Source organism: Drosophila albomicans, chromosome 2L (genome assembly GCF_009650485.2).
Source record: "Drosophila albomicans strain 15112-1751.03 chromosome 2L, ASM965048v2, whole genome shotgun sequence".
NCBI lineage: Eukaryota > Metazoa > Arthropoda > Insecta > Diptera > Drosophilidae > Drosophila > Drosophila albomicans.
Window position 1 is genome coordinate 23,532,100 of NC_047628.2, and position 24,694 is coordinate 23,556,793.

Sequence of the window (24,694 nt, forward strand, 5' to 3'; positions counted from 1 at the left end):
TTTTTCATTTCGATTTTATTCTCTTTTTTTCCGTTTTGTGTTTTGTTCTCGAACGGCTGCATTTTTGTGTCAGGTGACATTTTTGCTTTTATTGCGTTAACAGCTTTGTTGGCCATCTTTCGGCACGTTGGCAACAATGTAACTCATTTGCCCCCGCTCTCCTCACTTTGATCTGCTTGTCCCACTGTGCGGCTGTTGTCATCTTTTGCCGCCTGCTAATGCTTGATAATGTTGTCATCTTGGTGTTCAAATCTAAAGATTAGCCCAAAATCACGCGACCTGCAACTCAAAGCAACTCATTGAAGTTATTGAGTTTGTTCAACGAAGCTTAGGTTGTCCTTTAAACTGTTCAGAAAGTAGGGAAAGAGGATTCTTTGGGAAATGGATAATACTTTAATGTTTTTTCAAGGTGTGAAATATGGTTTACTATGTGAAATAAAAACCTAATTCGCTAATTGAATTTTTAGTCAACAAATTTCTAAATGCTTTTCGTAGAATATGATTCATAAAATGTTAAAAATATATGGTTAACTATGTGAAATAATATCTTTAGATAGAAAATCATTATACAGTTCTCTAATTGAAGATTTGCTAACAACATTTATAAATGATTTTCAGAAAATGCTTTACTGATAGGATGTTAAAAATATTAATATACTCCTAAATTCATTAAAATTCCATCTTATGAAAATTTAAATAAAAGTACATTTCATATTTCTTAAACGAAGCGAATTCCTTATTGATATTGGTAGATTAAAAGTGCAATCTACAATATGTTTTTCCTTAAAAATAAAAAAAATAAGTTGTATAAAGTGTGTCAGCTGTACAAGAGTCTAGAACATATGATTACATTTGCAGCTTGTTAATCTAAAAACAGCTGCTTACCATATCTAACTAGATCTAACTACTCTATATGGTGTGCCTATAAATCGCTTACTAAACACTTTATGGCTGCTTGAACAATGCGGTCTAACAACCACATTAGGGTGGCTCATAAAATACCCAGCGGACAATTCAGATCGTAAGCGTCACTGTCGTAAAACTGACAACACCCACTGTAACTGATCTGTTCCACAAAAAAAGAAACAACGACGAAAAAAGAAGGACAACTGAAACTTATTGATTAAGTTGTCGGTGCGGTTGGACAGGACCACAATCCGTTGCAGGACGAGAATGGGAATGGGAATGGGAATGAGAACATATGCCAGACAGGATACATGGCCATGGCCGAGATAGCGAGAGTTGATCGAATTATAAAGGCAACTGGTTGCAGATTCCCAACAAAGAGCAAGAGCGAGCGAGCGAGCGAACGTTAAATTGATTCGTCACACAGATTTGGATACATTAAATGCAATCATTTGACAACAGGACGAAAATATTTTCATCCATTGTGTCCTAACAATACAACAGCAACAACGTTCGTTCGTCTGTACTCGTATTTGTGTTCGTATTCGTATTCGTATTCAGACTCCCCCCCAAAGCGTAGCGAATTCCCTTTTGAGGACGAGTACAGGATGCCTCCTTATCCCACACGCTGACAGCAAGACTGTGTATGTGTGTTAGTGTATGCCTGTGTGTGTGTGTGCGAGTGTATTGTCTGTATGTGCTTGGAACAACGCCTGGGAGCCGGCGATAATTGCTCGTTAGTAGCAAACATTTCCATTGCCCCTGTGGAGTAAGATATCGCTGTCCGATGAGATGATCTGAAAATTGAGATTTTCTCGCTTCGTGTTGCGAATTGGAGCTGAGAATTGTATGGCTGATAGATAGCTAATGAATTCCCAGCTTGACTAAGCAAAGCACTTCAGTCAAAGGAGACTTTTTTGAGGGCGCTATCGAGTGTGGATTGCAAGTGGATGCTAAATGTGGAATGTGCTTTAAATGAGGAAATCGTTTTGAGTTGAAATTTAAAATATTTTAAAATATGTAGTAAGAAAAAAAAATCACATAAAAAATATATTTTTAAATGAAAGGAAATTCAATTAATTTATGTAAAATATGTGTTTGATTCGTAATGAAATAAAAAACTTTTAAAATACGAATTCATAGTTGTGAAATTGCTTGATAGAAAAATGAGAAATAGATCCTTGCATATGTATAATTAAATACAAATATCTTTAATATATATTTTATTAATTCTTTCCTATATTGTAGTTCTAGAATTTTTTGTTTTGGAGAACATTTCATAGTCGTTATTAATATGTGGAATCAACTCAAATAAAAAATAAAAAAAATATGTAAGATATACTTTTCTATTTATAGAATATGGCTGTATTTCTACAATTAATTTTTTTTGTAGCTATTTCATACTCGTTGCGGAATTGCATAATAGTTGAAATAATGTCAGAAAATAATGAGGAACTGTTGAAAAAACATATGCAGCTCATGTGGAAGGCCGGGAGATCAAACGAAGCGAGCGAAACTAGCAAAAACAAGAGAAATCGAAAGAAAAACAACGAATAACAGAAGGAAATACTTGGACAAGTGGTCTTTGTTTTGAACACTTGCTCGACAAATCAAATTTGAGAGTAGACTATATACTATACATGGTATATGGTTGGATGATTGGATGGTTGTATGAATATTTGTAGTAGCTGTATGCTCTGTTTTTGTTGGAACAATTGTGAAAATAAATCGACCGAAAGTCAAGTAGAGACAATGAAGACGTCAGCGCTGTGGGTTATTAAAAGACGACGTCTTCATTTGCCGGCGTCGGCGAAGCACTTTGATATCTTAGACAACTTGACAAAACAATCAAAGCAACGCCAGCACGTATAGACAACAAGCAGCAACCGACCAGCAAAACAACCAACAACAATTGACAACAACAACACATGTTCAAATGACTGTCTATTAATTTGCGCCATAGTTTACTACTGTTATTGAAGTTGCTCATGTTCTTCTCCGTCTCATTTCTTTTTTTGCCCAAATATTTTGTACGTGTGCAACAACAATAGATCGGGGAGTAAAAAAAAAATAAAGAGCGAGAGAGATGAAAAAGTAGGCAGCGCACTTTGACGCAGTAGTCCAATTGCCGATGATAATGATGCACTCAGTCGGCAAAGTTGAAAGTAACCTCCGTCTTCCCATCTTCGTCGCCGTCTACATCTTCGTCTTCGACTTCGTCTCAATCCCAAGTCCAAGTAGAGAGGCAGAGGGATAAATGTAGATTTGAACGCCTCGAATTTTCATTTCTCTTTTGTGGCTAAGCGGCTTCTCTTTTCTTGCCTTAACAATTCATTTTGTGTTTTGTTCTTTTTTCCCATTTTTTTTAATGCTCGGCGTGGGCAGAGTTCAACTAATTGAGTTGGAAATATGTTTTTTTGCAAATGCCATGACCAAACTAGAGAGTAGAGAGAGTGGGACCTGCTTCAAAGGACCTGCCGCCATGACCAGCTAGCATGACTTTTCGACTTTTACCTACACTAGCTGGACATGGCTTCTTCGGTGAGTGATCCTCTGTGATCCTGGCGCATTTTGACAGCCGCGACAAAACTAATTGATTTCAAAACGGCGCAAAGTCGACAGATCCTTAAAATGATCGCCCACACATGTGCACAACAGTTGCGAAATGTAGATAAAACCAAAAGCAAGCCGACAAATTTTGTGTCGAAAAGTATGAATCTTGATAGTTAAAAGTTGTATTTTTTACTCGATTGAATACAGATAAGGATATGGGCGTCAACTTTTTTTGTTTGTCTAAATCGTATATTTTGGCGTTAAACAAAATATTTTGTTGGTAAAGAATTGAAGCATTTCATTTTAAAGTCTTAAGTATTATTTGCTTTATCGATTTGTGAATTTATCTATTATTTATTTGATGAGAATATAGTCATCAATTTTCATTTTTTATTAATATTATATATAAAATACAGAAACATTTCTATAATTTTATTTTAACGAGCTATTTATTTCTTTTTTAATTATTGATGAAAATTTATTCATTGAGTTCCTTAAAAATAAAAGTGTAAGTATTCAAATATTGTAATCACTTTGAATATTTTCATTGACAAGTTTTGGGGTTTAATTTTCGGTTGAAGATAATTTCGAATTTATTTGTTTTATTTGGATTTTCAATATTGTGATTCATTTTTTTTTATAGTATTAGTTAGATTAGTCAATCATTTTGCTGAGTAATCCTTTTTATATTCCTTTTTCTTTTCTTTAATTGAAAAAATGATGCTCTCTTGCATTACAATAGCAACGTGTTAAACCAAATAAGTAACCATAATGTGGAGTGCTCAGCGCTCAGTGCGATTCTCTAGAAAACTATTGCAAGTTATGCATGCATATTTAGCCGTGACTTTCGAGTGCAAAATGAGCGAAAAAGGTTGTTAACGCGAGAGTAACTGATGCATTAGAGTCACTGATCGATGATCAGTGCCAGCTCCATGGTGTCCAGGCCATGATCAGACCGCCTGTTGGCTGACATTATGGTTTCATTGCCAGACCACACTTAGGTGAGAGCTTCACGCTTCGTCCTCGCTCTTAGTCCTGGTTCAGTCTTCGCCTTGTCACGCCTGGTATATTACCAAAAAGAAAAAAAAATAAAAATACATTGACTAGGCGAATTTCCAAGTAGACTCCGTGGCCACGGCACAATGTCCATGTAATTTTGAATTAATGCCACAAACATTTTTGGGTGACAGGGGGAAAGTTTCATCCTCATTTCGTTACGCCGCTGGTGTTCCATTGAGTCTCATAATTGATCGTAATGTGCGATATACTACGTTCCACAGCCTGTCAACAGACATTCGTAGTGCTGTCAACAGCAGGACACTCACTGTGTCTGTCTGTATGTGTGTGTGTGTGTGATAAAAAGGACATTCTTCGTTGCATTTGTCGCGCTCGACAGACGCTCGCTGTGCGATCGTTCCACACATCGGCCCACACACTTTGGACTTTGCACTCTTTGCAGTCGAGAATATCTCCGCACATTTTTGCCGATTTCACGGACACACAATGCACATGATCGATCGCCAGTGTTCAGTGTTGTCGCCATTTGCCTGCAATTGGCATGCAAGGATCCCTAGCTGAATCTCTCTTCCTGATCCCCACCCCAATTGATAAATCGCGGTGTTAACTGAAGATTTGAATGAATGATCCGCGTTCTTAACTTCTAGGTAGCCCAGATTTATGCTATTTTATTGCTGGCTTTATGACCCGGCTTTATAGCGCAGGTACAATCCAAATTTACATTTTGTTCTTCACTCTTATCACGAAATTTATTTGAATTGTTTTGCTAAATATCGTATCGAATTGTAATATTAATGTTCTTATTCATAAATCAACAAATGATATGCATTAAATGTTTATTATCAGCCATAAATTTTTTATTAAATTCTCCCTTCAATAATTTTTACGGCTTAACATTATTTAGCTATGTTTTGTCATCTTAAAAATAATATATTCAAAAATGGGAATATTTATTTTCAACGAGAGCTAATTTAAAAATTTGCCATAATTTTTCATTTTACTTTTGGTTTATTCAAAATATTTTTATTTATTGCACATTTATAAAATTCAAAAGTATTTTTTCTATTTTTGTATTCCCTGAATTGTGAAATTTTAAATTTTTTGTTAACATTTTTTTAATCAATTAAAATTTAAATATAAATTTCCATATCCAACCCGTAACTTTTAACATTTTTTCTCTTTCAGCAGATCTATTCCTTATGCTTGATGTATGTGTTTAATCATTTTAGCAAAATATTGTTTAGCAAATCCATTTCTTAACAGTTATCCATGCCTAACATATAAGTTTATCTGGGAGATTTCTGCATCAGACCCTCACAAAATCTTCTAGAAGTCGCTTAAAACCGACTCACTAACAAAATGTTTACTAGGATCCATGTTGTATATCCACAGCATATCAAAAGGCAGCTTGGCAAGGCCAAAGTGTTAGGATTTTCTTAAGAAGGGCGATTTAATTAATCTGTCGCGAAACTAGAACAAATCCCGCCAACTGCCGGAACATGATTAACCCTTTTGCTTTGGCCAGGGCAAAAAGGGATTACCTGCTACTTGAGCTCCATTGAGCTGTTGAAAATCAGCGTAAATCAGCGTCGCAGAATGTTAAGCCAACGTGGATTTCAAGTAATCCCACGCTGAAAGAAAATCCTGAAACTGAAACTGGAAAACTGAACTAATTTCTGAAGTGGATTAGAGAAGCGCAAAAACATTCCACGAATCTGGAATTTTTGATAGCAGTGCAATACAGAAAATATTTTGCGTTTCTCATACTCGATATGTGTATTTATTTATTTATTTATTATTGTTGTTGCAATTAACAGTGTGCAATATGCTGACATCACAACAAGCAACAATATGGAATGATAGAGCGAGAGAGAAAGAAGAGATAGAGCAATGTCAGTATACAACTGGTATAGAACGCCTACAAGCAGGAGAGAAGGGGCCGAGCATCCCCTGTTTGGATTGGATGTAATGGATATTTTGACGCCGAAGCATGCAAAGGGCTGCAAATAAACATCCACAAGTTCCAAAACAAACGACGACAACAGCAACAAATAAATACTGGCCAGCTGTGGATGGCAAGTGGAACAAAATGGTCTGCCAAACCGGTTTTCAGTGGGAAGAGATTAAGAGGCGGAGCCTGCTTGCTTGCTTGCGCTTGTGCGTTGTATTGTTCTGTCTACCTAAGCATGCGCTCTCTCTTTGGGGTGGGTGCGAGTGCAAGCGTATGCGTGTGTGTGTGTGTGTATTGAGTGAGAGCATGCGCAAGGCGCGCTCACTGAGCCGAGGGGTATAAATAGCGCGGTCAGCAGCCGAAGAGAGTCAGTATTGAGTTACGCAGCGCAACGTGCACATCAGCAACAGTTACTCTCGTGTGTGTCAAGACGAAGAAGATAAGAATTTGAAACACAAATTCAAATAACAAAAAAAACAAAAAGAAAACATTTACAAAAATGGTGAAAAGTGTCTGCGAAATGGAATTCAAAAGCAATTTCTCCATCGATGCCATTTTGGCCAAGAAACCCACAGCAACAACAACAGCCACAGTGATCAAGCATGAACCAACAACAGCACAAACAATGGCAATGCCATATCATCAACATCATCATCAACGCCATCCCATGCCATATGCCAACTCCGATGGCGAACTCTCCGCCTCCGAGGACTTTGACAGCCCCTCTCGCACCAGCACTCCGATGAGCAGCGCCGCTGAGTCGTTGTCGTCGCAGCACAACGATAAGCTCGATGTGGAGGAATTCGATGATGATGGCGACATTGAACTGGATGGCGAAGATGACAGCGATGGCAGCGACAATGCCAGCAGTAATCCCAGCAAGAAACAGAAGATCAGCGCCAGCAGCAACGACAACAAGAAGCCACCGTATAGCTACAATGCTCTGATCATGATGGCCATCCAGGACAGCGCCGAACAGCGTTTGACCCTCAACGGCATCTATCAGTATCTGATCAATCGCTTCCCCTACTTCAAGGCCAACAAGCGCGGATGGCAAAACTCCATTCGTCACAATCTCAGCCTGAACAAATGCTTTACGAAGATTCCACGCAGCTACGATGATCCCGGCAAGGGCAACTACTGGATCCTGGACCCCTCGGCCGAGGAAGTCTTCATTGGCGAGACCACCGGCAAGCTGCGTCGCAAGAATCCCGGCGCCAGTCGCACTCGCCTCGCCGCCTACCGCCAGGCCATCTTCTCGCCCATGCTCGGCGGTGGTTATGCCGCTCCAGCTGCTGCCGCTGGTTATGGCTACCCTGGTATGCCATTTGCTGGCGCCGCCGCCGCTGCTGCCGCCGCTGCCCTCTATCAACGCATGAATCCCGCTGCCTATCAGGCTGCTGCTGCTGCCGCCGCTGCGGCTGCTGCTGCTGGCTATGGACAACCGCAAATGCAGTACCAACCGACATCGGCTCCACCACCACCGCCACCGCAAGCTGCGCATCCCCAGTTGCAGGGTTATCCGGGTGCTCACATGAATGCCGAGCTCTTCCAACGCATGCAGTTCTTTGGCAAGTTCCCCGCCAGCTAAGCGATGTCAGCGACAGCCCAGCGCTCAGCGTTTTGGTTAAAGTCAGTCGTCAGTCAGTCAGTCAGACAGTCGAGACTGTCAATCGGGCAGTCCGTCGATCAGTCAGTCAGTCAGTCAATCAGTCGGTCAGCAGGACAAGCATAAGCACTTTGATGTCTAGCAATCGCATTCATTTGTGACCGCCGCCGCCGCCGGCCTGGACAGCCGGCAATTCTTTTTGGAGGAGCAGCGCCCCCACCTCACCTCCCCTTGAGCACTCCAGTTACGCCACAGACTGGTGGCAACCCTAGCATTAATTAGCAACAAATTAAAAGCAATCAATGAAATAAAAATGCATTTCAAATGGAAAAAACAAACGAATTTCTTTATATTTTCAACATCTTTTTAAATTTCAGCTTTTTTGTAGCTATTTCAGCCGTATATGGCTAGCTGCTTAGCTACCTTTTTAGCTGCTTTTAGCTGGCTGATGACTTAATTAGCTGGCGGCAAACATGAAATCCGTTTGAAGCTCACAAAACACATACGAACAACGAGGAGGAAAAAAAGAGCGTTCTCCCTTTGTTGCTGTTGTTGTTGTCTCAATTTCTTGGCTCTTTACATGCCCAGTGACAACTCCAGCTGTGCCCAGCACCGCAGGTAACCCAACAGCGATCGGAATCGGGACTGAGACTGGGATGAAGACTCCTTGCCGGGGTCCAGTTCCAGCCGAGCCTTTGTCTAAGGGAAGCAAGCAGCACACTTCTATTTGCTTAAACTACACTTGGTAGTTTTTCTTTAACTTTTGTTATACAATTTCTCAACTAATATGCGATGGGTAAAAGTGAAAGATGAGAACCCTAAAAAGGGGCACCGACAGCAACCCAGGGGCCACTTTTCCAACAGGCAAAGCGAAGGCGAAGATCATGATGAAGATGAAGACGAAGACGGCAAAGGCGAGGGCGTTCTTCACAATTTCTCAAATTGTTGTTGTTGATGTCTTCATTTTCGAATTTCCAAAATTTCAGTTAGAAACCGACTCAAAAAAATGCGGCATAAATCTTTGATCACTAGTCATCTATGTATGTGTGTTTGTATGTTTGTAAATGTGGCGGCTTAAGTGCGCATTTGAGTGAAACATGTGAGAAAAACAGAGCATCAACAGCAACAGCAACATCATTATCATCATCATCAGCATCACATCATCATCATCATCATCAGCTGCTTCAACTAGTTCTTTGCGCTCCCAAAAACTCCAAAACATTGGTAACAAGGCACGGTCATATCATAAATACTGCTTTACTCCATCTCTCTCACTCTCTATCGGAGCGATTTGTAAATGAAAATGATAATTAATATGATCGTTAGTAAGCTGTGTGTAAGCCTTTGGGATCGGTAGCAATTATCATACTCGTATTTTCTTTCTCGCTTTTCTTCATCTTTTTCTATTCTCTTTTTTTTTCTTTGTTTTTTGTTGTCCTATCCATTTTCAATAATTGTAAATTATTGCTGCACTGTCTCTTCGACTGTGTTTGTTGTGTTTGGTGTTGGTAAATCATGTTATTGAAACGATTAGCTGGCACTTTTATAGGGTGCCAAGCAGCTCTACACAACTGTGTGGAAAATGTAGAGATATCTGGGGAATGGAAAACTAGTTTCACACAAGGAAACTGAAGTTGACTTTGGCATTTAGAGTAATGAGATCATTTAGAGAGGTTTTGTTGTAGTAGTGAGTTTGGATTTTAAAGCGACTAAAAGGAATCAATTCTTGAGATATTCTGAAGTTTTAGGAATAACATTTATCTGTGCATACCTATTTTTATTAAGAAATTGTTAAGGAAATCCTTGTTCGTTGTGTTTATTTAGATATAAATTATATTATAAAAATATTTTGCAAAAACTGATCAAGTCTTCCAATGTTCAAACATCAGTGTTAAATTTATACAAGAAGGTTCGGAAAATTAAGAAAGTAATCTTTATAATAAAATCTTTTATTTAATTAGTTGAAATTTAAAATAAATTGTTTTCTTCTTTGTCAACTTTTCTTTTCAGAATTATGAATTGCCACAGCTAATATCATAAAATTTTCAATGTGAGTACGATTTATGAATCTTTTCTTTTGTTCTTTAACGTGTCAATGATATATCTTTATTTTGATGTTTCCCTTTATTATTCTGATCGTAATCCTTCGATCCTCATATGTTCACTTTACTGGCTATGCAAATCCTTTAGTTTGATCCTTTTGCCAGTTGTGTTTAATCATATGAGCATATGTGTAGATATTTTGGGGCTTAGATTCAGCTTAAGGCGAGGGCAAGAGTTAAATCGGCTTTCGGGCCCACACATAAACCCATCGATGCTATCCAATATTTTGCATATAGAAGCCAAGCTTAGCCAGCGACTTAAGATATGCAACTTTGTGTACGATTAAACAAAGGGTCGAACGAGTCTGAGACAGAATAGATGCTGAAAATGTGAACTATATACGAGAAGTTGGCGATGCTGAAAGAAAATCCTAGCAAACGGAATCAGGTCATTGTTTGATTGGGAATTTGTTGGTTGTTGTTGGTTGAGTTGCCCAGCTTAAGTAGTTGGTTGTTATTGAAATATTGTAGTTCGGATGAGCGCATTATATACTTAACACATTTCTTCAATTATGTTCGACGGTGAATTGGATTCGCATTGAATCCACTTACCTAAGCCAGGATTGAGTTCGAGACGAGAGTTCGAGCGTTTAAGTCGCTAAAGCAGTTTGCAGTTTGCCAGGACCAAAAGAAATTTGCGGGTTGATTGTCCTTCTGTGTGTGTCCTGCATGTGTGTTGAGTGCATTGTGGCCTTATTATTTGGTTCAGAAGCCGCTTGGATTTATTTAACTGTATCAGAATGTTGAGGGATCGCTTTGAGTTTCGAGCACGCGCAGAAATTATCTTAACCAGTTTTCGGTTTCTGGTTTCTGGTTTTTGCCCTGAATTGGCTTAAGTGCTCGACGTGCAATTTACAAAGATAACAAGCAGCAAAAGTAGAAGCAGAAGCAGAGGATCTGCCTTACTTATCTTATTACCCGGGTTAAGTGCAGGGATTACGATGTCGAAAGAGCAGCAGAAAGAGTAGTTACAGAAGTTCTAACCTGGTTTGCTGCACAATAGTTGCAATAGTTGCCAACCAAGCTAGTCCAGATGCCCAAGCTGATTAGCTTCTCTCACTCTCGCAGTCGACTCTTTCTCTACCTCCCTGTTTGCTTACTTCCCTTTGCTCTTCCTACCCAGCATGCAGTATCCTGCGTGTGCCGTTTGTTACACTTTTTCTGCATTTAGACTGCCCAGGAAGCGAAGCAGTTGATGCTTCATCTTATTTGTTATCCTTCTTCTTATCCCTTCAGCAGTTTCGTCGACATCTTCATCTGTTGTCTGATAATCTAAGCCCAGTTTCATTAATGATTCAAGCCCATCTCGCCTACGAGTTGAGCTCTAGCTCTCTCCCTCGTTAACACCAGTTGTTGTCTCTGTCTTTTTAGTTCACTCTTTCAGTGCATAAATATTTTTATATTGTATATTGTTTATAGATCAGTTATTTTGGTCGCTTTGTTGTTTCTGCAGTCCGCTTTAGGACTCGTCTTAGGTTCTTAAGGCGTTGTATAGAGATCACATAGCATTGATAGCATTTTGGTTTTAGTTTTTAGCTGCTACAACACAACTTTGTTGCCACTAAGTGGAAGTAGATGTGTTGGGCATTAGTATAAGCTGCTGGATAGATATGATGGCGTCCTTGATATGGCATATTGAAGTATATTTATAAGAGTTTATCATAAGTTGAATGAACCATTTTATGAGGCAGTCGAATCAATAATTTAATCTTATACTTATTTCTAATTCAAGTGTGATTTCTTCGATAGTGGATTGTTTTCTCTATTCTATCTCGTTATTATATTATTGATCAGCGTCAGCAGCCAAGTCGATCTAGCCATGTCCGTCTGTCTGTCTGTCCGTCTGTCCGTATGAAACACTGGATCTTAGAGACTATAAAGAATAGAGCTATAATTTTTTGCTACAGCATTTGTTATGTTTGCACGCAGATCCAGTTTGCTTCAAATTTTTGCCACGTTCACTTCCGCCCACGCAAATCAACAATCTTACCTTATCTTATTTATTTAGTTCAGTTAATAATTTTATTATACATTAAAATGAATACTCAAAGTGTATCTCTGCAATGAAGATTCCTTAAATATAAAACTTGTTGAACATACTCTTGTTTTCAATTATCTTAGAGAATATTTTTCTATTACTTCATATTTAATCTGGAAAAAAACATGAAATACAGATATTCATGAATTTGTTATTCATTCAATTCAATTCAATTTGAATTCATGAAATAAATAAAAAAATATAAATAATAAAATGTAATTTAAATTTTTGAACTAAGCTCATATTCTAGATTCTGCAATATTTCCATTTAATGCCATAAACAAAATCAAGACAAATCTAATTATAACTCAAGCAGGCTAGAACAATGTTGCCTCCGTCACCAGTTGTGAGACAAGCTTTAATGATTTGATTTACGAGCGTATTTTCAATTGTTATACGAGTACACGACCTACAAACTGACACTAAGTAGTTGAGTTACGTATGGTAGAATATTTAAATTGAGACTATCGATCAGCAGTCGATGGTTTTTAGAGGGGAAATCCCCTCCCTTGTTGTGGAAGCCTTGCAAGTTGCACAGTTTGTGCAAGTCGGGTGTGTCAGCTATATAGCTTGGAATAGCCTTGCTTCCCCCTCTAGTTGTGGAGTGACCACAGAATGTGTTTTTAATTGAAAGTGATGTGTGGTCATAGCTAAATGCAATGGTTCAAATGAGGGCAACACGACAAAAACAACAACAACAGCATCAACATTCTAAGCACATTCAAATATTGTGTATGTGTGATTATTAATAAAATAATTGTTAACCCAGGGCGCACAAATAATCAAATAACAACAACAATATCAATCATTAAATTGCTGCCGAACAACGATGAAAATATTTGAAAAAACATATATAAATAGAGCGCTGCAACCCACATGCTAGAATGAGAACCCAAGAGAGTAACTGCTCTTTAATTAGTTTCTTTCATTAACTTGGCCTCTCTGTTGACCCGAATTTCAATTAAGTTAATTTACGCGCCACACATCGAGGGCAGCTTCGGGGGCACTCAAACTCGGACTCTGTATTGGACTCAGACTTTGACTGTGACTGCGACTGTGACTGTGACCAGTGGCAGAACCTCTGGACCTCTCTGCAGTAATAAACGAATAAATATACGAATTGTATGAATGAATGCATAAATGAATGAATAGTACTCGCGTACTCACTGCGAACTTCTGCTGGCCAATTGTCATCGTAGCTCTAAGAAACGAACAATTAAACGAAGAGATGCTGAATGAGCTGAGTTGAAGTAATGCACTCATCTGAGTTGATTGGGGAAACTTGGGGAAGTCTTCGAACGGAACGGAAGTGAGTTCAACCGGGTTGACAAGCAGCAAAACATTACTATTATGTTCCCTCTGATGAACTCGGCATATTCTTGGGATGATAATTTGCAAATCTGAATAATATTCGCTTTGAATCATTTTTTGGGAATATATCAACATCATTAAAGACGACAAAACTGCAGAGATTGTATCATTGAATGTATACTAGATTATATTGAATATCTAAATTGGAAATAACATATTAAGAAGAGTACAAAAGAATAAAGTTCTTAAACGCTGTTTTGTTATTTCAATCAATACTATTGGTAGTTACATTTATCTTTTTGTTAGTTCTGTAATCTATTTGATTATATCATTGAATGTATACTAGATTAAATTGAATTTCAAAATTGAAAATATGCAGAAGAGTACAAAAGATTGAAGTTCTTAAAGCTGTAGTTACATTTATCTTTTTGTTAGTTCTGTAATCTTTTTGTAGTTCCTAACTATATAAACTTTAATAATGAGAGAAGTAAAACTTCTTGAAGATGTCTAAATAACTAATCAACAACAATCGACTCAAAAACTAAAATAGTATTTGTAACTCTTAAATACATATATTTAAAATAATCTCTTAAATTAGAAATACGTTCTTCATATCTAAATTATAGTAATAAAGAACATACTTCCCAGATACCCGATTTACCCGTTTACGTTTATAATACATATGCTAGTTTTTTTCATTATTTGTACTCCTCACAATTAGTAAGTTTTAATTGATTTGATCAGTTGACACCACATCCTTTCAATTGCTCCCGCTAACCTCACTTCCTTTTGCGGCAGATCTTGCAAGATAGTGTTCATGTCTTTGGTCAGATTTCACACTGATATAGCGGCATCATACAGCATACAGCATCAGGGTCGGAGTCTCGCTCTGTCTTTCTCACAACCAGCGACAAATTAAGCCGGGCCAAAGAGGCCAGCGTTAGCACTGAGAGACTGGACCTCAATTAAATTGATTTGGATCAGTGCCAAGTGAGGAGGAACAGTTGAACGGTTGCACAGTTGAACAGTTGACCAGGCACCAGCATATAACACCCATTGACTTTGCTTTCTCACTCTTTTGCTGCTCTTGGGCTGGTGTCCGATTATGTAGCAATAAATCCGCAAATGAACCCGCAGCTTGCTGGATGCTGGACAAACAGTGGCCACTGACTTTGAGATGCCAGTTGCCAGTTGCCGGTTCCCTGTTCTCCTTTTTCCGTTCCCCGTTCCCCGTTTCCCTTGTTGCGCTTTATTTGTGCTCGTTGTTGCCGTTAATTGTTACGCAGTTCATTAACACACAAAAACACAACACCACAAGAGAACACCACAAACTCGTGCAGTCGCATGTGCCACATGTGCCCCTTTAAGTTGCCACCCTCGCGTGGCACACGCGACCACTTCCCGTTTTCTCCATTTCCACTTCCCTTTCTTATACCCCTTACCAAGAGTTCAGCAGCTAACGATGACATCTAAACGCTTGCCGGCTAACGACGCGACTTTATTGTTGTTGTTGTTGTCAGTTTGTTGCTGTTTTCGCTTATTGTTGTTGTTGGTGTTGGCGCTGCGTGAGTTTTGGCAGTGTTTCTTTTCGTTAAATGCGTGTAAATCAGTTTATAACACATTGTCAACAATTATCAAAAAAAGGGGTGCTTAAAACATTGCTTAGACGATGAGGGCAAAAAAGTGTGTGTATCTGCAAGATAAAAAAGCTAAAGTGTATATTGGGGTAGCAATTTTTTATCTAAGCAACGCAATTTGTTGCAGTTAGACAACATTATTTATATATTAATCTTATTTAATGAATCTTAAGAATACTCTTGTAAAATAAAGAACGCAACTAATCGTATTTAGAATTATTTGCAACCATCTTCTTAGTATGCTATTTTTTTAAATGTAACGACTTGTAATTATTTTCAACATATTTCTTTTGTCATTTTCACCTTGAAGAGATGATTTCAATTATTTAGCAAATATCCAAATTTTTCGATGAATGTTTTCTTTAATTTTTCATCTATAATTATTATAATTAATTCTAAATTCATGTTTATCAAAAATTGTGATCTGGTCCAGCTTTAAATTCAAATTGATTATATTCTTAATAAAGGGAATATTATAAAAAAGAATTTAATTTAAATTTGAAAGGAAAACATTACATAGACTCTTAAGATATTCCAGCTAAAAGTAAAAGTATTGAAGGATATTTAATAAAATAATTTCTAAAATAAATAGTAAAATTTCTAGTAGAGTATTTAATAGTGAGCTTACCTTTCTTTGTCCTGCCCTGCCTAAACTCAGATTCCCTGACGCCTGCTTTGCCCTGCATCCCCCGCTGTTAACCATACGCTTTTGCAACAACCATCCTGCCCCTGCCACACATACTTGCCACACTTGTAGCACACTCGTTTGGCTGTTTATTTGCAAAACGAAACACACGATAATAACAACAATAACAAGTTGATGCCAATGTCCAGGCCGTGTCCTTCTTGTCCTGGACCCCATAGACCGGAAAAGCTGCTGAGCGTGATTTCCACAAAATTTGGCCAATTTGCAGTGTCGACTGGACCGGGACACAAAACCTCGCTACGCCTAGTATCCCCTCTCCCACCCTTTCTCTCTTTCGACCAACCCCCGCATGGAAAAAGGCCAAACAAATGTAAATGTAACAGTTGTGAGCAGTTTAAACGCGGTTTTCACCAGCGCCTTAAATGAAATCAGATGTCGGCGTACAAGAGGGCTTAACCTTAACCCTTGACACTCAACATTCAACACTCAACACTTAACCTTAACCCGTTCGTGACGTGGCATGGCTTTAATCGAGACAAATCCGCGTGGCCGCCGCTCAAGTTGGAAAATATTTGCGTGGCTAAGCGACGGCGATTAAGGTGAAAAATACTCCACAGAAGTCTGCGAAATAAGATTAATACGCGCTAAGCTAAGTCCGCTAAATCCTCGACGAACTGCCGGACGGACGGACAGACAGCCAGACAGACATATCTAATCCTTGCTTAACTCTTTCGGGGAGGTCTGAGCGGACAGAGGCGAGTGCTGGGCGTAGGTAAGACCAATTTGCAAGCAATTTTGGCTACTGTGCCGCGTCTGTCCGCATGTAAACAGACAATATAAACAACGGAAGCACAATGCTACTTAACCCGTTCCCAGTTTCCCGATCTTCAATCCCGAGCTGAGCTGTATGTAGGTAGTCCATACATACACCCGCATTTAGGTAGCTGTTTGTCCTGTTTGCATGCACCGCGCTGATCCGTTGGACAAACAAGCTAATCCTGCGGTTAAACTGCCATTGAGATGTATCAAAATAAATGCCAGCCGGGCATTCTAAGTGTCCTCGTATGTTAGATGCTACCCGGAAGAGCATTCGCGACATTGGCGATATAGCGAGATAGCGATCAGAAGCCAGGGGCGTGGCAACTTTGTCGAACGGGTTGAGCCCGGATCACAGGTCAAGCGTAAAAGGGTTAAGACGCTCGATACACACATGGATCCGGTTCAGTTTCGTTTCGTTTGGTTTCTTTGCAGTCTCGGTCACGGATTTGTTTGTCCCTTACGGCTGTATCAAAAGTGTCTGCCACAAAACTAACAAAACTAAATGCCAGCTATAAATCTGGCTGATTAGTAAAATATCCTCGCCCTCACTTTGCCATCGTACGGCCATAAAACCCTGCTTACCCCGACCCCTCACCTCTTGGTCCATATCCATATCTCTCGCTTTAAGTCCTGTCGAAATTCCCGTTGCACTTCTTTGAGCCAAGCCGCGACATTTGTTTGTCATATTTGTCCTTTTTATCAATGGACAACACTTCCGTTCGGCTTCTTGTTGTTATTTAGGCTATATAAATTGTCAAATAAAAAGGTTAATTGCTGCCTATATAGTTTTGAGTTGTTATTTTATATTTTATTTTATAAAAAAGTGTTACATACAAAAGTATTCATTAATATATTTACTTAAAAAAGTTTATGGTTTTTCAATATTTGTTAAAAAGGGAGGTAACCTATTGAAACTATAGAACTTCATTAATGAATTATATGAAGAGAAAACTACGTTGTAATAATAGCTTTATTATAACATTGAATACTCTAGACTATTTTAATACTTACATTTTTAATTTATAAAGTTGATATTTCATACGTATGCATAATTGAATATTCAGATTTGAACTTTTAACAGATATTATAGTTCACATGTGCCATATTTATCGTTATTAGATATTTTTTAGTTGCAGTGTACGAAGCTCATAATAGTTGTATGCAGCAAATAACGAAAACAATTGCAAAACAATGGCAATAATTGAAATGAGCGCATACAATGAGGCGACTGCCGTTACTTGCGCCATTTTGTTTTGACCTGAAGCCCCCTTGAGCGGCTGCTTACAAAGGCAGAGAGAGAGAGAGAGGGGGAAGGCCAAAAGAGAGGTGGAGAGAGCAGGCTTGCTGAGTATGGGGAGAGTATGGAGCTTGTGTGTGTGCGTGTGTGTGTGTGCTTTTGTGTGTCGAAGCTTTGGCGCGCATGTCTCCACTCTCCAAGCAAAGCGCACGTCCAATAACAACACACAACACGCACACACTCACACAGACAGTTACGCTCATTCGGCATTCGAGCCGACCGCATTCCATTGTTGTATGCGCATCAGCAATAAAAACAACAACAATGTGTAGATTACAGTTGCTGTTGTTGTTGTTATTGTTGCGCTGTTTGCACACACAATACAAAGCCAGCAACAACAACTACGGCAAACATGGCGTCCGACATTTATTTAGTTGTTGCTTTTTTCTCATTCCTTTTTTTTTGCTGCCGCTGCATTTTTATTTTAGTTTTTTTTTCTGCTGCTGTTTGTGCACAGGTAAAACATGTTTCACTTTTTGCATTTGGTGGTTTCTTGGCTCCAATCAGAGCACGTTCTTCCTTTCACAAATACACACTCACTGTGTGTGTGTGTGTGTGTAATAATCCGAGTACACGCCCCCAATAAGCGAAAACAATTATTATGATTACACAATAATTTTGATATTAAGTTGAAACTGACATGCGGTCGATGTCTTGAGATTCGTTGCAGCTGTTGCAATTGCCTTGGAAAATTCTTAGAAGAACATTAACTATAGCAAATATAGTTGATAGTCCTTGTCCTAATAATTGTTTATTTAAAATCGAAATTTGTTGCAAGAAATTTCAATGAAATTATAATAAATTGTTTGAAATTGCTGTTGTAGAAAATAGGCTTATAGTTATTTATTAAAAAATTGCCTTTCAGAATTTTCTAGAAATGTTTTAATATTAAAAACTATTCTGTAATTTTGTTGTTGTAATTTATGAGCTTTTTTCTGTGTAAGCTAGAGTACATTGTAAACTTAAAAGATTGATTTTCTTGTTAATATTATTTACAACTTTTTAACATTAATTTAAATTATTTAATTTTGTTTAAGGTTTGAATTTTTTTTTGAAAAAGTATTGGTTTTTATTGTTATTTACTATATTTAAATGAAATTAAGTAATAATAGAAGCAAAACTTGCATACAATTTCAACAAAAATGAAATGTGATTATTTCAATTATGAAAAGTTTCATCAACTCAATAAATATGCTATATGAACATGCCAAGTACAAGCAAATCGAGAACAACTACACAATTAGTGATGGCAACTATAGATGTGTGCGTGTGTGAGTAAATAAACGAAATCCATTAACTGAGTCCCTTGCTGCAAAACAGTAACAAAGGCAACAGCAACAACAACGACAACAACAACAACATTAGCAGCAGCTGCTCTCAAAAGAGCAACCGAACAAAACCTGGCGTATCAAAATGCAACCCACAATATCCCAAAGAGATTGTGTGTGTTTGTTTGCACGAGCCCCAGTGGCTGCTTGCTTCTCTTTTTCTCCCTCTCCCACTCTCTCTCTTCCTCCCTCTGCTCCCCTTCCACCCTAAACGCTAAAAGCAACAACAAAGCGTCGTTCACAGTCGTTGCCGTTGTCGTTGTCGTTAACCGGCGTGTTCGTGTCATGTCAGCAGCAATTAGCAATGAATGGTAAAAATCTGTACACACACGCACACAAGCATAAACACAAGCACAGGCGGAGAACGAGCAAGCGTGCGAGAGCGAAAGCGAGAGAGGTATATGCAGCGTAGCATGAGAGCAAGCAAGCAAATGCGTTCCACAGCTGCCATTGGCCGGTTGGCCGCTAGGTGGATGTAGACGCAAAACGAAGGCAAAAGCCAGCCAAATGCATTGAGATTTTGAAATTCTTCGTATTTAGTCTACACAAAACGCCACAGCGCAGCGGACGTGCGAACGAAAGCAGCGTGAAAAGAAAACGTGCAAACGGCAGCGGCAAAACGGTAAACGAGACAAACGATAAACGACTTGCGATAAACGATAAACGATAAATGTAATATCCAATTTGAATATATATATTACATATTGAATACAATATTGACGCGTGTGGGCGTTTTTAGCTGTTGTGTGATATCAATTGAATTAAATTACAAATAGAAAAAAAGTAAATAATGCATCGTTAGCATAGCAAAGAAAACATCAAATTGGAGCAAACAGCAAATTGAGAGTGCAAAATGGTGAAGATCGTTGACGAGCTCAATGCGCATCATCCACACAATCACACACCACACACACACACACACACGCACACACACACACACCATCCACATCCACATACACTTCCGCATCCGCACCTGAACACCGTCGGCGCTTTGAATCTGAATTTGAATCTAACGCCGGCAACGTTGCTCATGAAAATGGCACGAACGCCGCATCTCAAGTCGAGCTTCTCCATCAATGCCATTCTACCCGAGACAGTGGAACAGGACGAACAGGAGCAGGAACAGCTGGAGACGCAACAGCATGCGCAGCAGGCTCAAAAGTTCAACAACAACAACAACAACAGTAGCAGCAACAACAACAACAACAACAATTCGCCGCTTGGCTCAGAGCCGGAAAGTGATGTGGAATCGGATCTCGATGTGACTTCCATGTCACCGGCGCCAGTCGCCGATGTCGATGTCGATGAACCCGATGAAGATGATGTCGATGCCGATCAGGATGCCGATGCCGATGGCGATGGCGATGAAGATGTGGAATGTGATAACGATGGCGATTCAGAGACCAAATCAACGGATGGCAAACCCATCAAGGATAAAAAGGGCAACGAAAAGCCACCGTATAGTTACAATGCGCTCATCATGATGGCCATACGCCAGAGCCAGGAGAAGCGTCTGACCCTCAATGGCATCTACGAGTACATAATGACGAATCATCCGTATTATCGGGACAACAAACAGGGATGGCAGAACTCCATACGCCACAATCTCAGCCTGAACAAGTGCTTTGTGAAGGTGCCCAGGCACTACGATGATCCCGGCAAGGGCAACTATTGGATGTTGGATCCCTCCGCCGAGGATGTCTTCATTGGCGGCTCCACGGGCAAACTGCGACGTCGCACCACAGCCGCAAGTCGTTCCCGCTTGGCAGCCTTCAAGCGTTCGCTGATTGGTCCCATGTTCCCGGGTCTGGCGGCATATCCACAATTTGGACAGTTCCTCACGTATCCACAGGCGGCGCCCAGTTTGCTGGCCAGCATGTATCAACGCTACAATCCCTTTGCCCCAAAGAGTCCGTTGCCCGGCATGGTGCATCCAGGACATCCAGGTGGCCATCCGGCCGCAGCGCCACCGGCTGCGCATCCCGCCTCGTTCGTTAGTCCCGCCAGCAGCCAGGAGCTGTATCAGCGTCTGCAGTATCAGCAGTTGTTGCATCAACATGCCGCTGCCGCCGCTCTGGCGGCACATCAAAGGCAGCTCAGTGCTGCGTTGCCCACGGCGCCGGCGCCACAGCCTCACATGACACATCTGGGACAACCGCCGTCGTCACCAGGCAGCCAGCAACAACAGCAGCAGTCGGGGAGTGCTGGAAGTGGAGCTGAGTCGAGCTCCCGTTCGCCTGGACCGCTGATGAAGCCCGTTACAGTTGTCAGCCGCAACAGCTGAACGGGGAGTTTAGTCAATAAGTATTCACTGTACATAGAACAGCCGCGACTGAGGCGCTAGACGCTTGTATATATAATCTATATAGAGAGAGAGACAGAGAAGAGGGGAGAGAGACAGGCAGCTAAAGAGCTTATACTTCGGCTAGCCGAAGATCAAATACTCTTGCAACAAAAGCTTCAAGAAATGTCCTTTTTAAATACCTAACTTCATGAATCTAAACTAAAGTCTAAAAATCAAATCTATCAATTTTCTAAAATTACAACTAAAATCTTTAAAAGAGTGACTACACAAATATGATAAATTAATTAAATATTTGTCTGTTAAATCTAATCTATTTTGAATTTGAAAAATTGTTCTTAATGTGTACAAATTTGCTATAACTTCAAACTTATACACATTTTGAATTAAACAAAATTTATCATTACTTGGAATGATCTAAAAGTTTTGTTTGCTAACCCTTTAAAATATATTGGAATTTGCTTGCTTTTAATTTTCTGAAGATCCACAAATTTCTAACAAAGGTACCAATTAAAGTATTAAAAATTCTTTTAAATGAAATGTGAGCATTTGCAAGAGTATTTCTTTAGCTGGAAGTTCGCGACGTTGACGATACTTAAGCGCAGCAGGCAAATTGAAATTAAGCACTATTTAATTTATATTATTATTATTATTACTATTATTATAATGCAGAATGATGATTGTAATTATTAATGTGTACTTTAGAAGGCCGACATAAATCAATTGAGATTCTATTGAAATAAAAATTGCAAACGAACACAATTAGCTTTCAATTTCGTTTTCAATCCTCACTGCCCCAGACATGTTCAACTAAATTGAACTGCAGTGCGTTAAATTAATCTGTTGTCGCGACAAAAAGATGCTGACGGCCAACAGGAAGTCCTTAATAAAACCCACACACACATACTGACGCATAAAACACACACAACACACACTCACACACTTTTAAGATAGCTGTGTAAAGAGTGCGCTAAAAGCCACTGCTAAGTGTCAAATCAAATAAAATTTTAGCGCATGTCCCACACACGCCAACGAAATGAGGGGCGCGTGGAGCATGCGACGGCAGAGGGAGCGGCAACGGCGACTGATTAAATTGTTTTACTGACTTTGCTAGTCATTATGTTGTTGTTGTTGTTGTGGTTGCACGACTCACACACAGTCAATAAGTATGTCTGGAATGGGAATGGGAATGGAAACGGGAATTGTATTTGGTATACAGGAAAATGCGGGCCAGACATTCGGCGTTGGCGTTGGCGTTGATCTGTGAAGATGCAACCACATGGAATGAAGTGGCATTTGAATTACATTCAACGTACACCAACATAAGGTTCGACCACTTGTATTTTATATAGCTACAATAGTCAAAATAAAAAAATTTAATAATAAAACAATGCTCAAGGAATTTGTATTTTACATTTCAATTTTGAAAAGCTGCAATTTCTGCAAATGACATTTTGTTAGTTTAATGTTAATTTTATAATATTATATATCAGCTTAAATCAATATCAATATTGGAAAACTTCTTGTACAAATAAACTACACTTTGGTTCCTCAAGGAATTATAAAATAATTTGTGCACAGAAAAAATCTCTTGAAATTATTCAGCAATATAATTCAAATAAAAAGAAATGCAAGTAATGTTTGTGAAGTTAGTCGACATATTCAAATTAATTATTAACACTGACTTCATATACATAACTAACGCAGAAACCAAATCTTTATTTCCATTCCGTTTTTATTTTATAGTCAACAAATCTAACATATTTATATGCTTCTGAGTTCAAAACTCAATTTCATTTACAAGAAGTTTTTTATATGCTGAAGAATATTTGTTCATAACATAATTTATTTTCAACAAATTTGTTCTTTCTGCATGTTTTTTGAAAACTACTTAAGTATCAATTATTAACTAAAGAAATATATTTCAAAAATCTAAAATTATAGAAGCTTCATTAAAATAGTAGTCAAGCACACTCCTTTTACAACACAATTTACAAAGGTGCTAACAGTAATGTTGCAGCAAATGCAATCGTGCCTCGCATCCACCATTAGCCATGTTATCTGCAGGTTTTTCATCTCGGCCTCAAGCTGATTCACTTGCCACAAGGCATGAATCATTGTGCAGTGTGTCAGGTTAATAAACTGCAGCTCAGCCAGAGAATCAGACTTGAGAGCATCACTTTTGTGTGTGTGTGTTATGGAATGACAACGGGGCGTATGTGGAATGGAATGGAATATCGCATCCATCTAGCTGACAATTGCCGGCTGACATTTAACAGTTGCACATTTCAATTGAGGAGAATCTTAGACAACAATTGGCGACAATGCGACGCCACAAAGTATTGCCACATTGACTCAGTTCGAGTCTGAGACTGGGAATCAGAGAATGAGAATGAGAATGAGATTATCCAATTCAGTTAGTTAATGCGCGAATGCATGATGATGATGAGGATTGTTGTTATCGCTGCCTTCTGTGTGTTGTTACAATTTCAATTGAGTTTGGAGCATCTGTTTTGCCTGCTACTCAATTCCATTCAAGTTGCCAATTATGCGACCATTATTCAATCAAAGTAAATTTATTTGTTTGTCTCATTTCCACGTAAAACTGACGAACAGCTCGAAATCATCATCGTCTCATCATCTGCTGCTGCAGCAGCAACGTAAAATTTCTTTCAATTTATTCGCCTTACGCGACGGATTATTGTCTGTGTAAACATTTCGAGTGAATTATCCTATATATGATGTCACTTCTAGTTGACTCAATTGCCAGTCAAGCTGTGTCAAGCTGCGCAAGTTCAAGAAACTCTCCATGGATTCGAGTTACGAGAACCGAAAGAGAGATCCACAGATTTACTCAGATTTACATAGATTGCATCTGGCGCCAAGTTTTTCATTTTTTCTCCATTTTGTGCTCTTTCATTCTTTAATTTGTTGTGATTTATCAACTGTGGCTACTTGTAACGAATATTCATGGTATCCTCCACTTGCTTTGACTTTTGTGGGTTATTGGGTGGTTTTGTTAATAAATAAAATTACTCGGAACCTATCAAGTACTATAAAAGTACTCTAAATAAAATGCAATTTCTAGTAGCATTAATTTAAGAAAATATTTTGCATAGTTTTTGGGTTAGTTTTTAAATTATTATTTAATAATCAACTGAAAATTGCAAATTGGAAA

At 38.9% G+C, this 24,694-nt stretch overlaps 2 protein-coding genes across 2 annotated transcripts; both read left to right on the top strand.

The window, feature by feature from the left end:
- Positions 1 to 6,646: 6,646 nt before the first annotated feature.
- LOC117564328 (fork head domain transcription factor slp1) lies at positions 6,647 to 8,360 on the top strand. Its single transcript, XM_034243034.2, has one exon. It carries the CDS (start codon positions 6,927 to 6,929, stop codon positions 8,016 to 8,018), a length of 1,092 nt encoding a protein of 363 aa, XP_034098925.1. The 5' UTR covers positions 6,647 to 6,926; the 3' UTR covers positions 8,019 to 8,360.
- An 11,412-nt stretch (positions 8,361 to 19,772) lies between these two features.
- On the top strand, positions 19,773 to 21,519 carry LOC117565639 (fork head domain transcription factor slp2). Its single transcript, XM_034244849.2, has one exon. It carries the CDS (start codon positions 20,068 to 20,070, stop codon positions 21,496 to 21,498), a length of 1,431 nt encoding a protein of 476 aa, XP_034100740.1. The 5' UTR covers positions 19,773 to 20,067; the 3' UTR covers positions 21,499 to 21,519.
- The last annotated feature ends 3,175 nt before the right edge of the window (positions 21,520 to 24,694 follow it).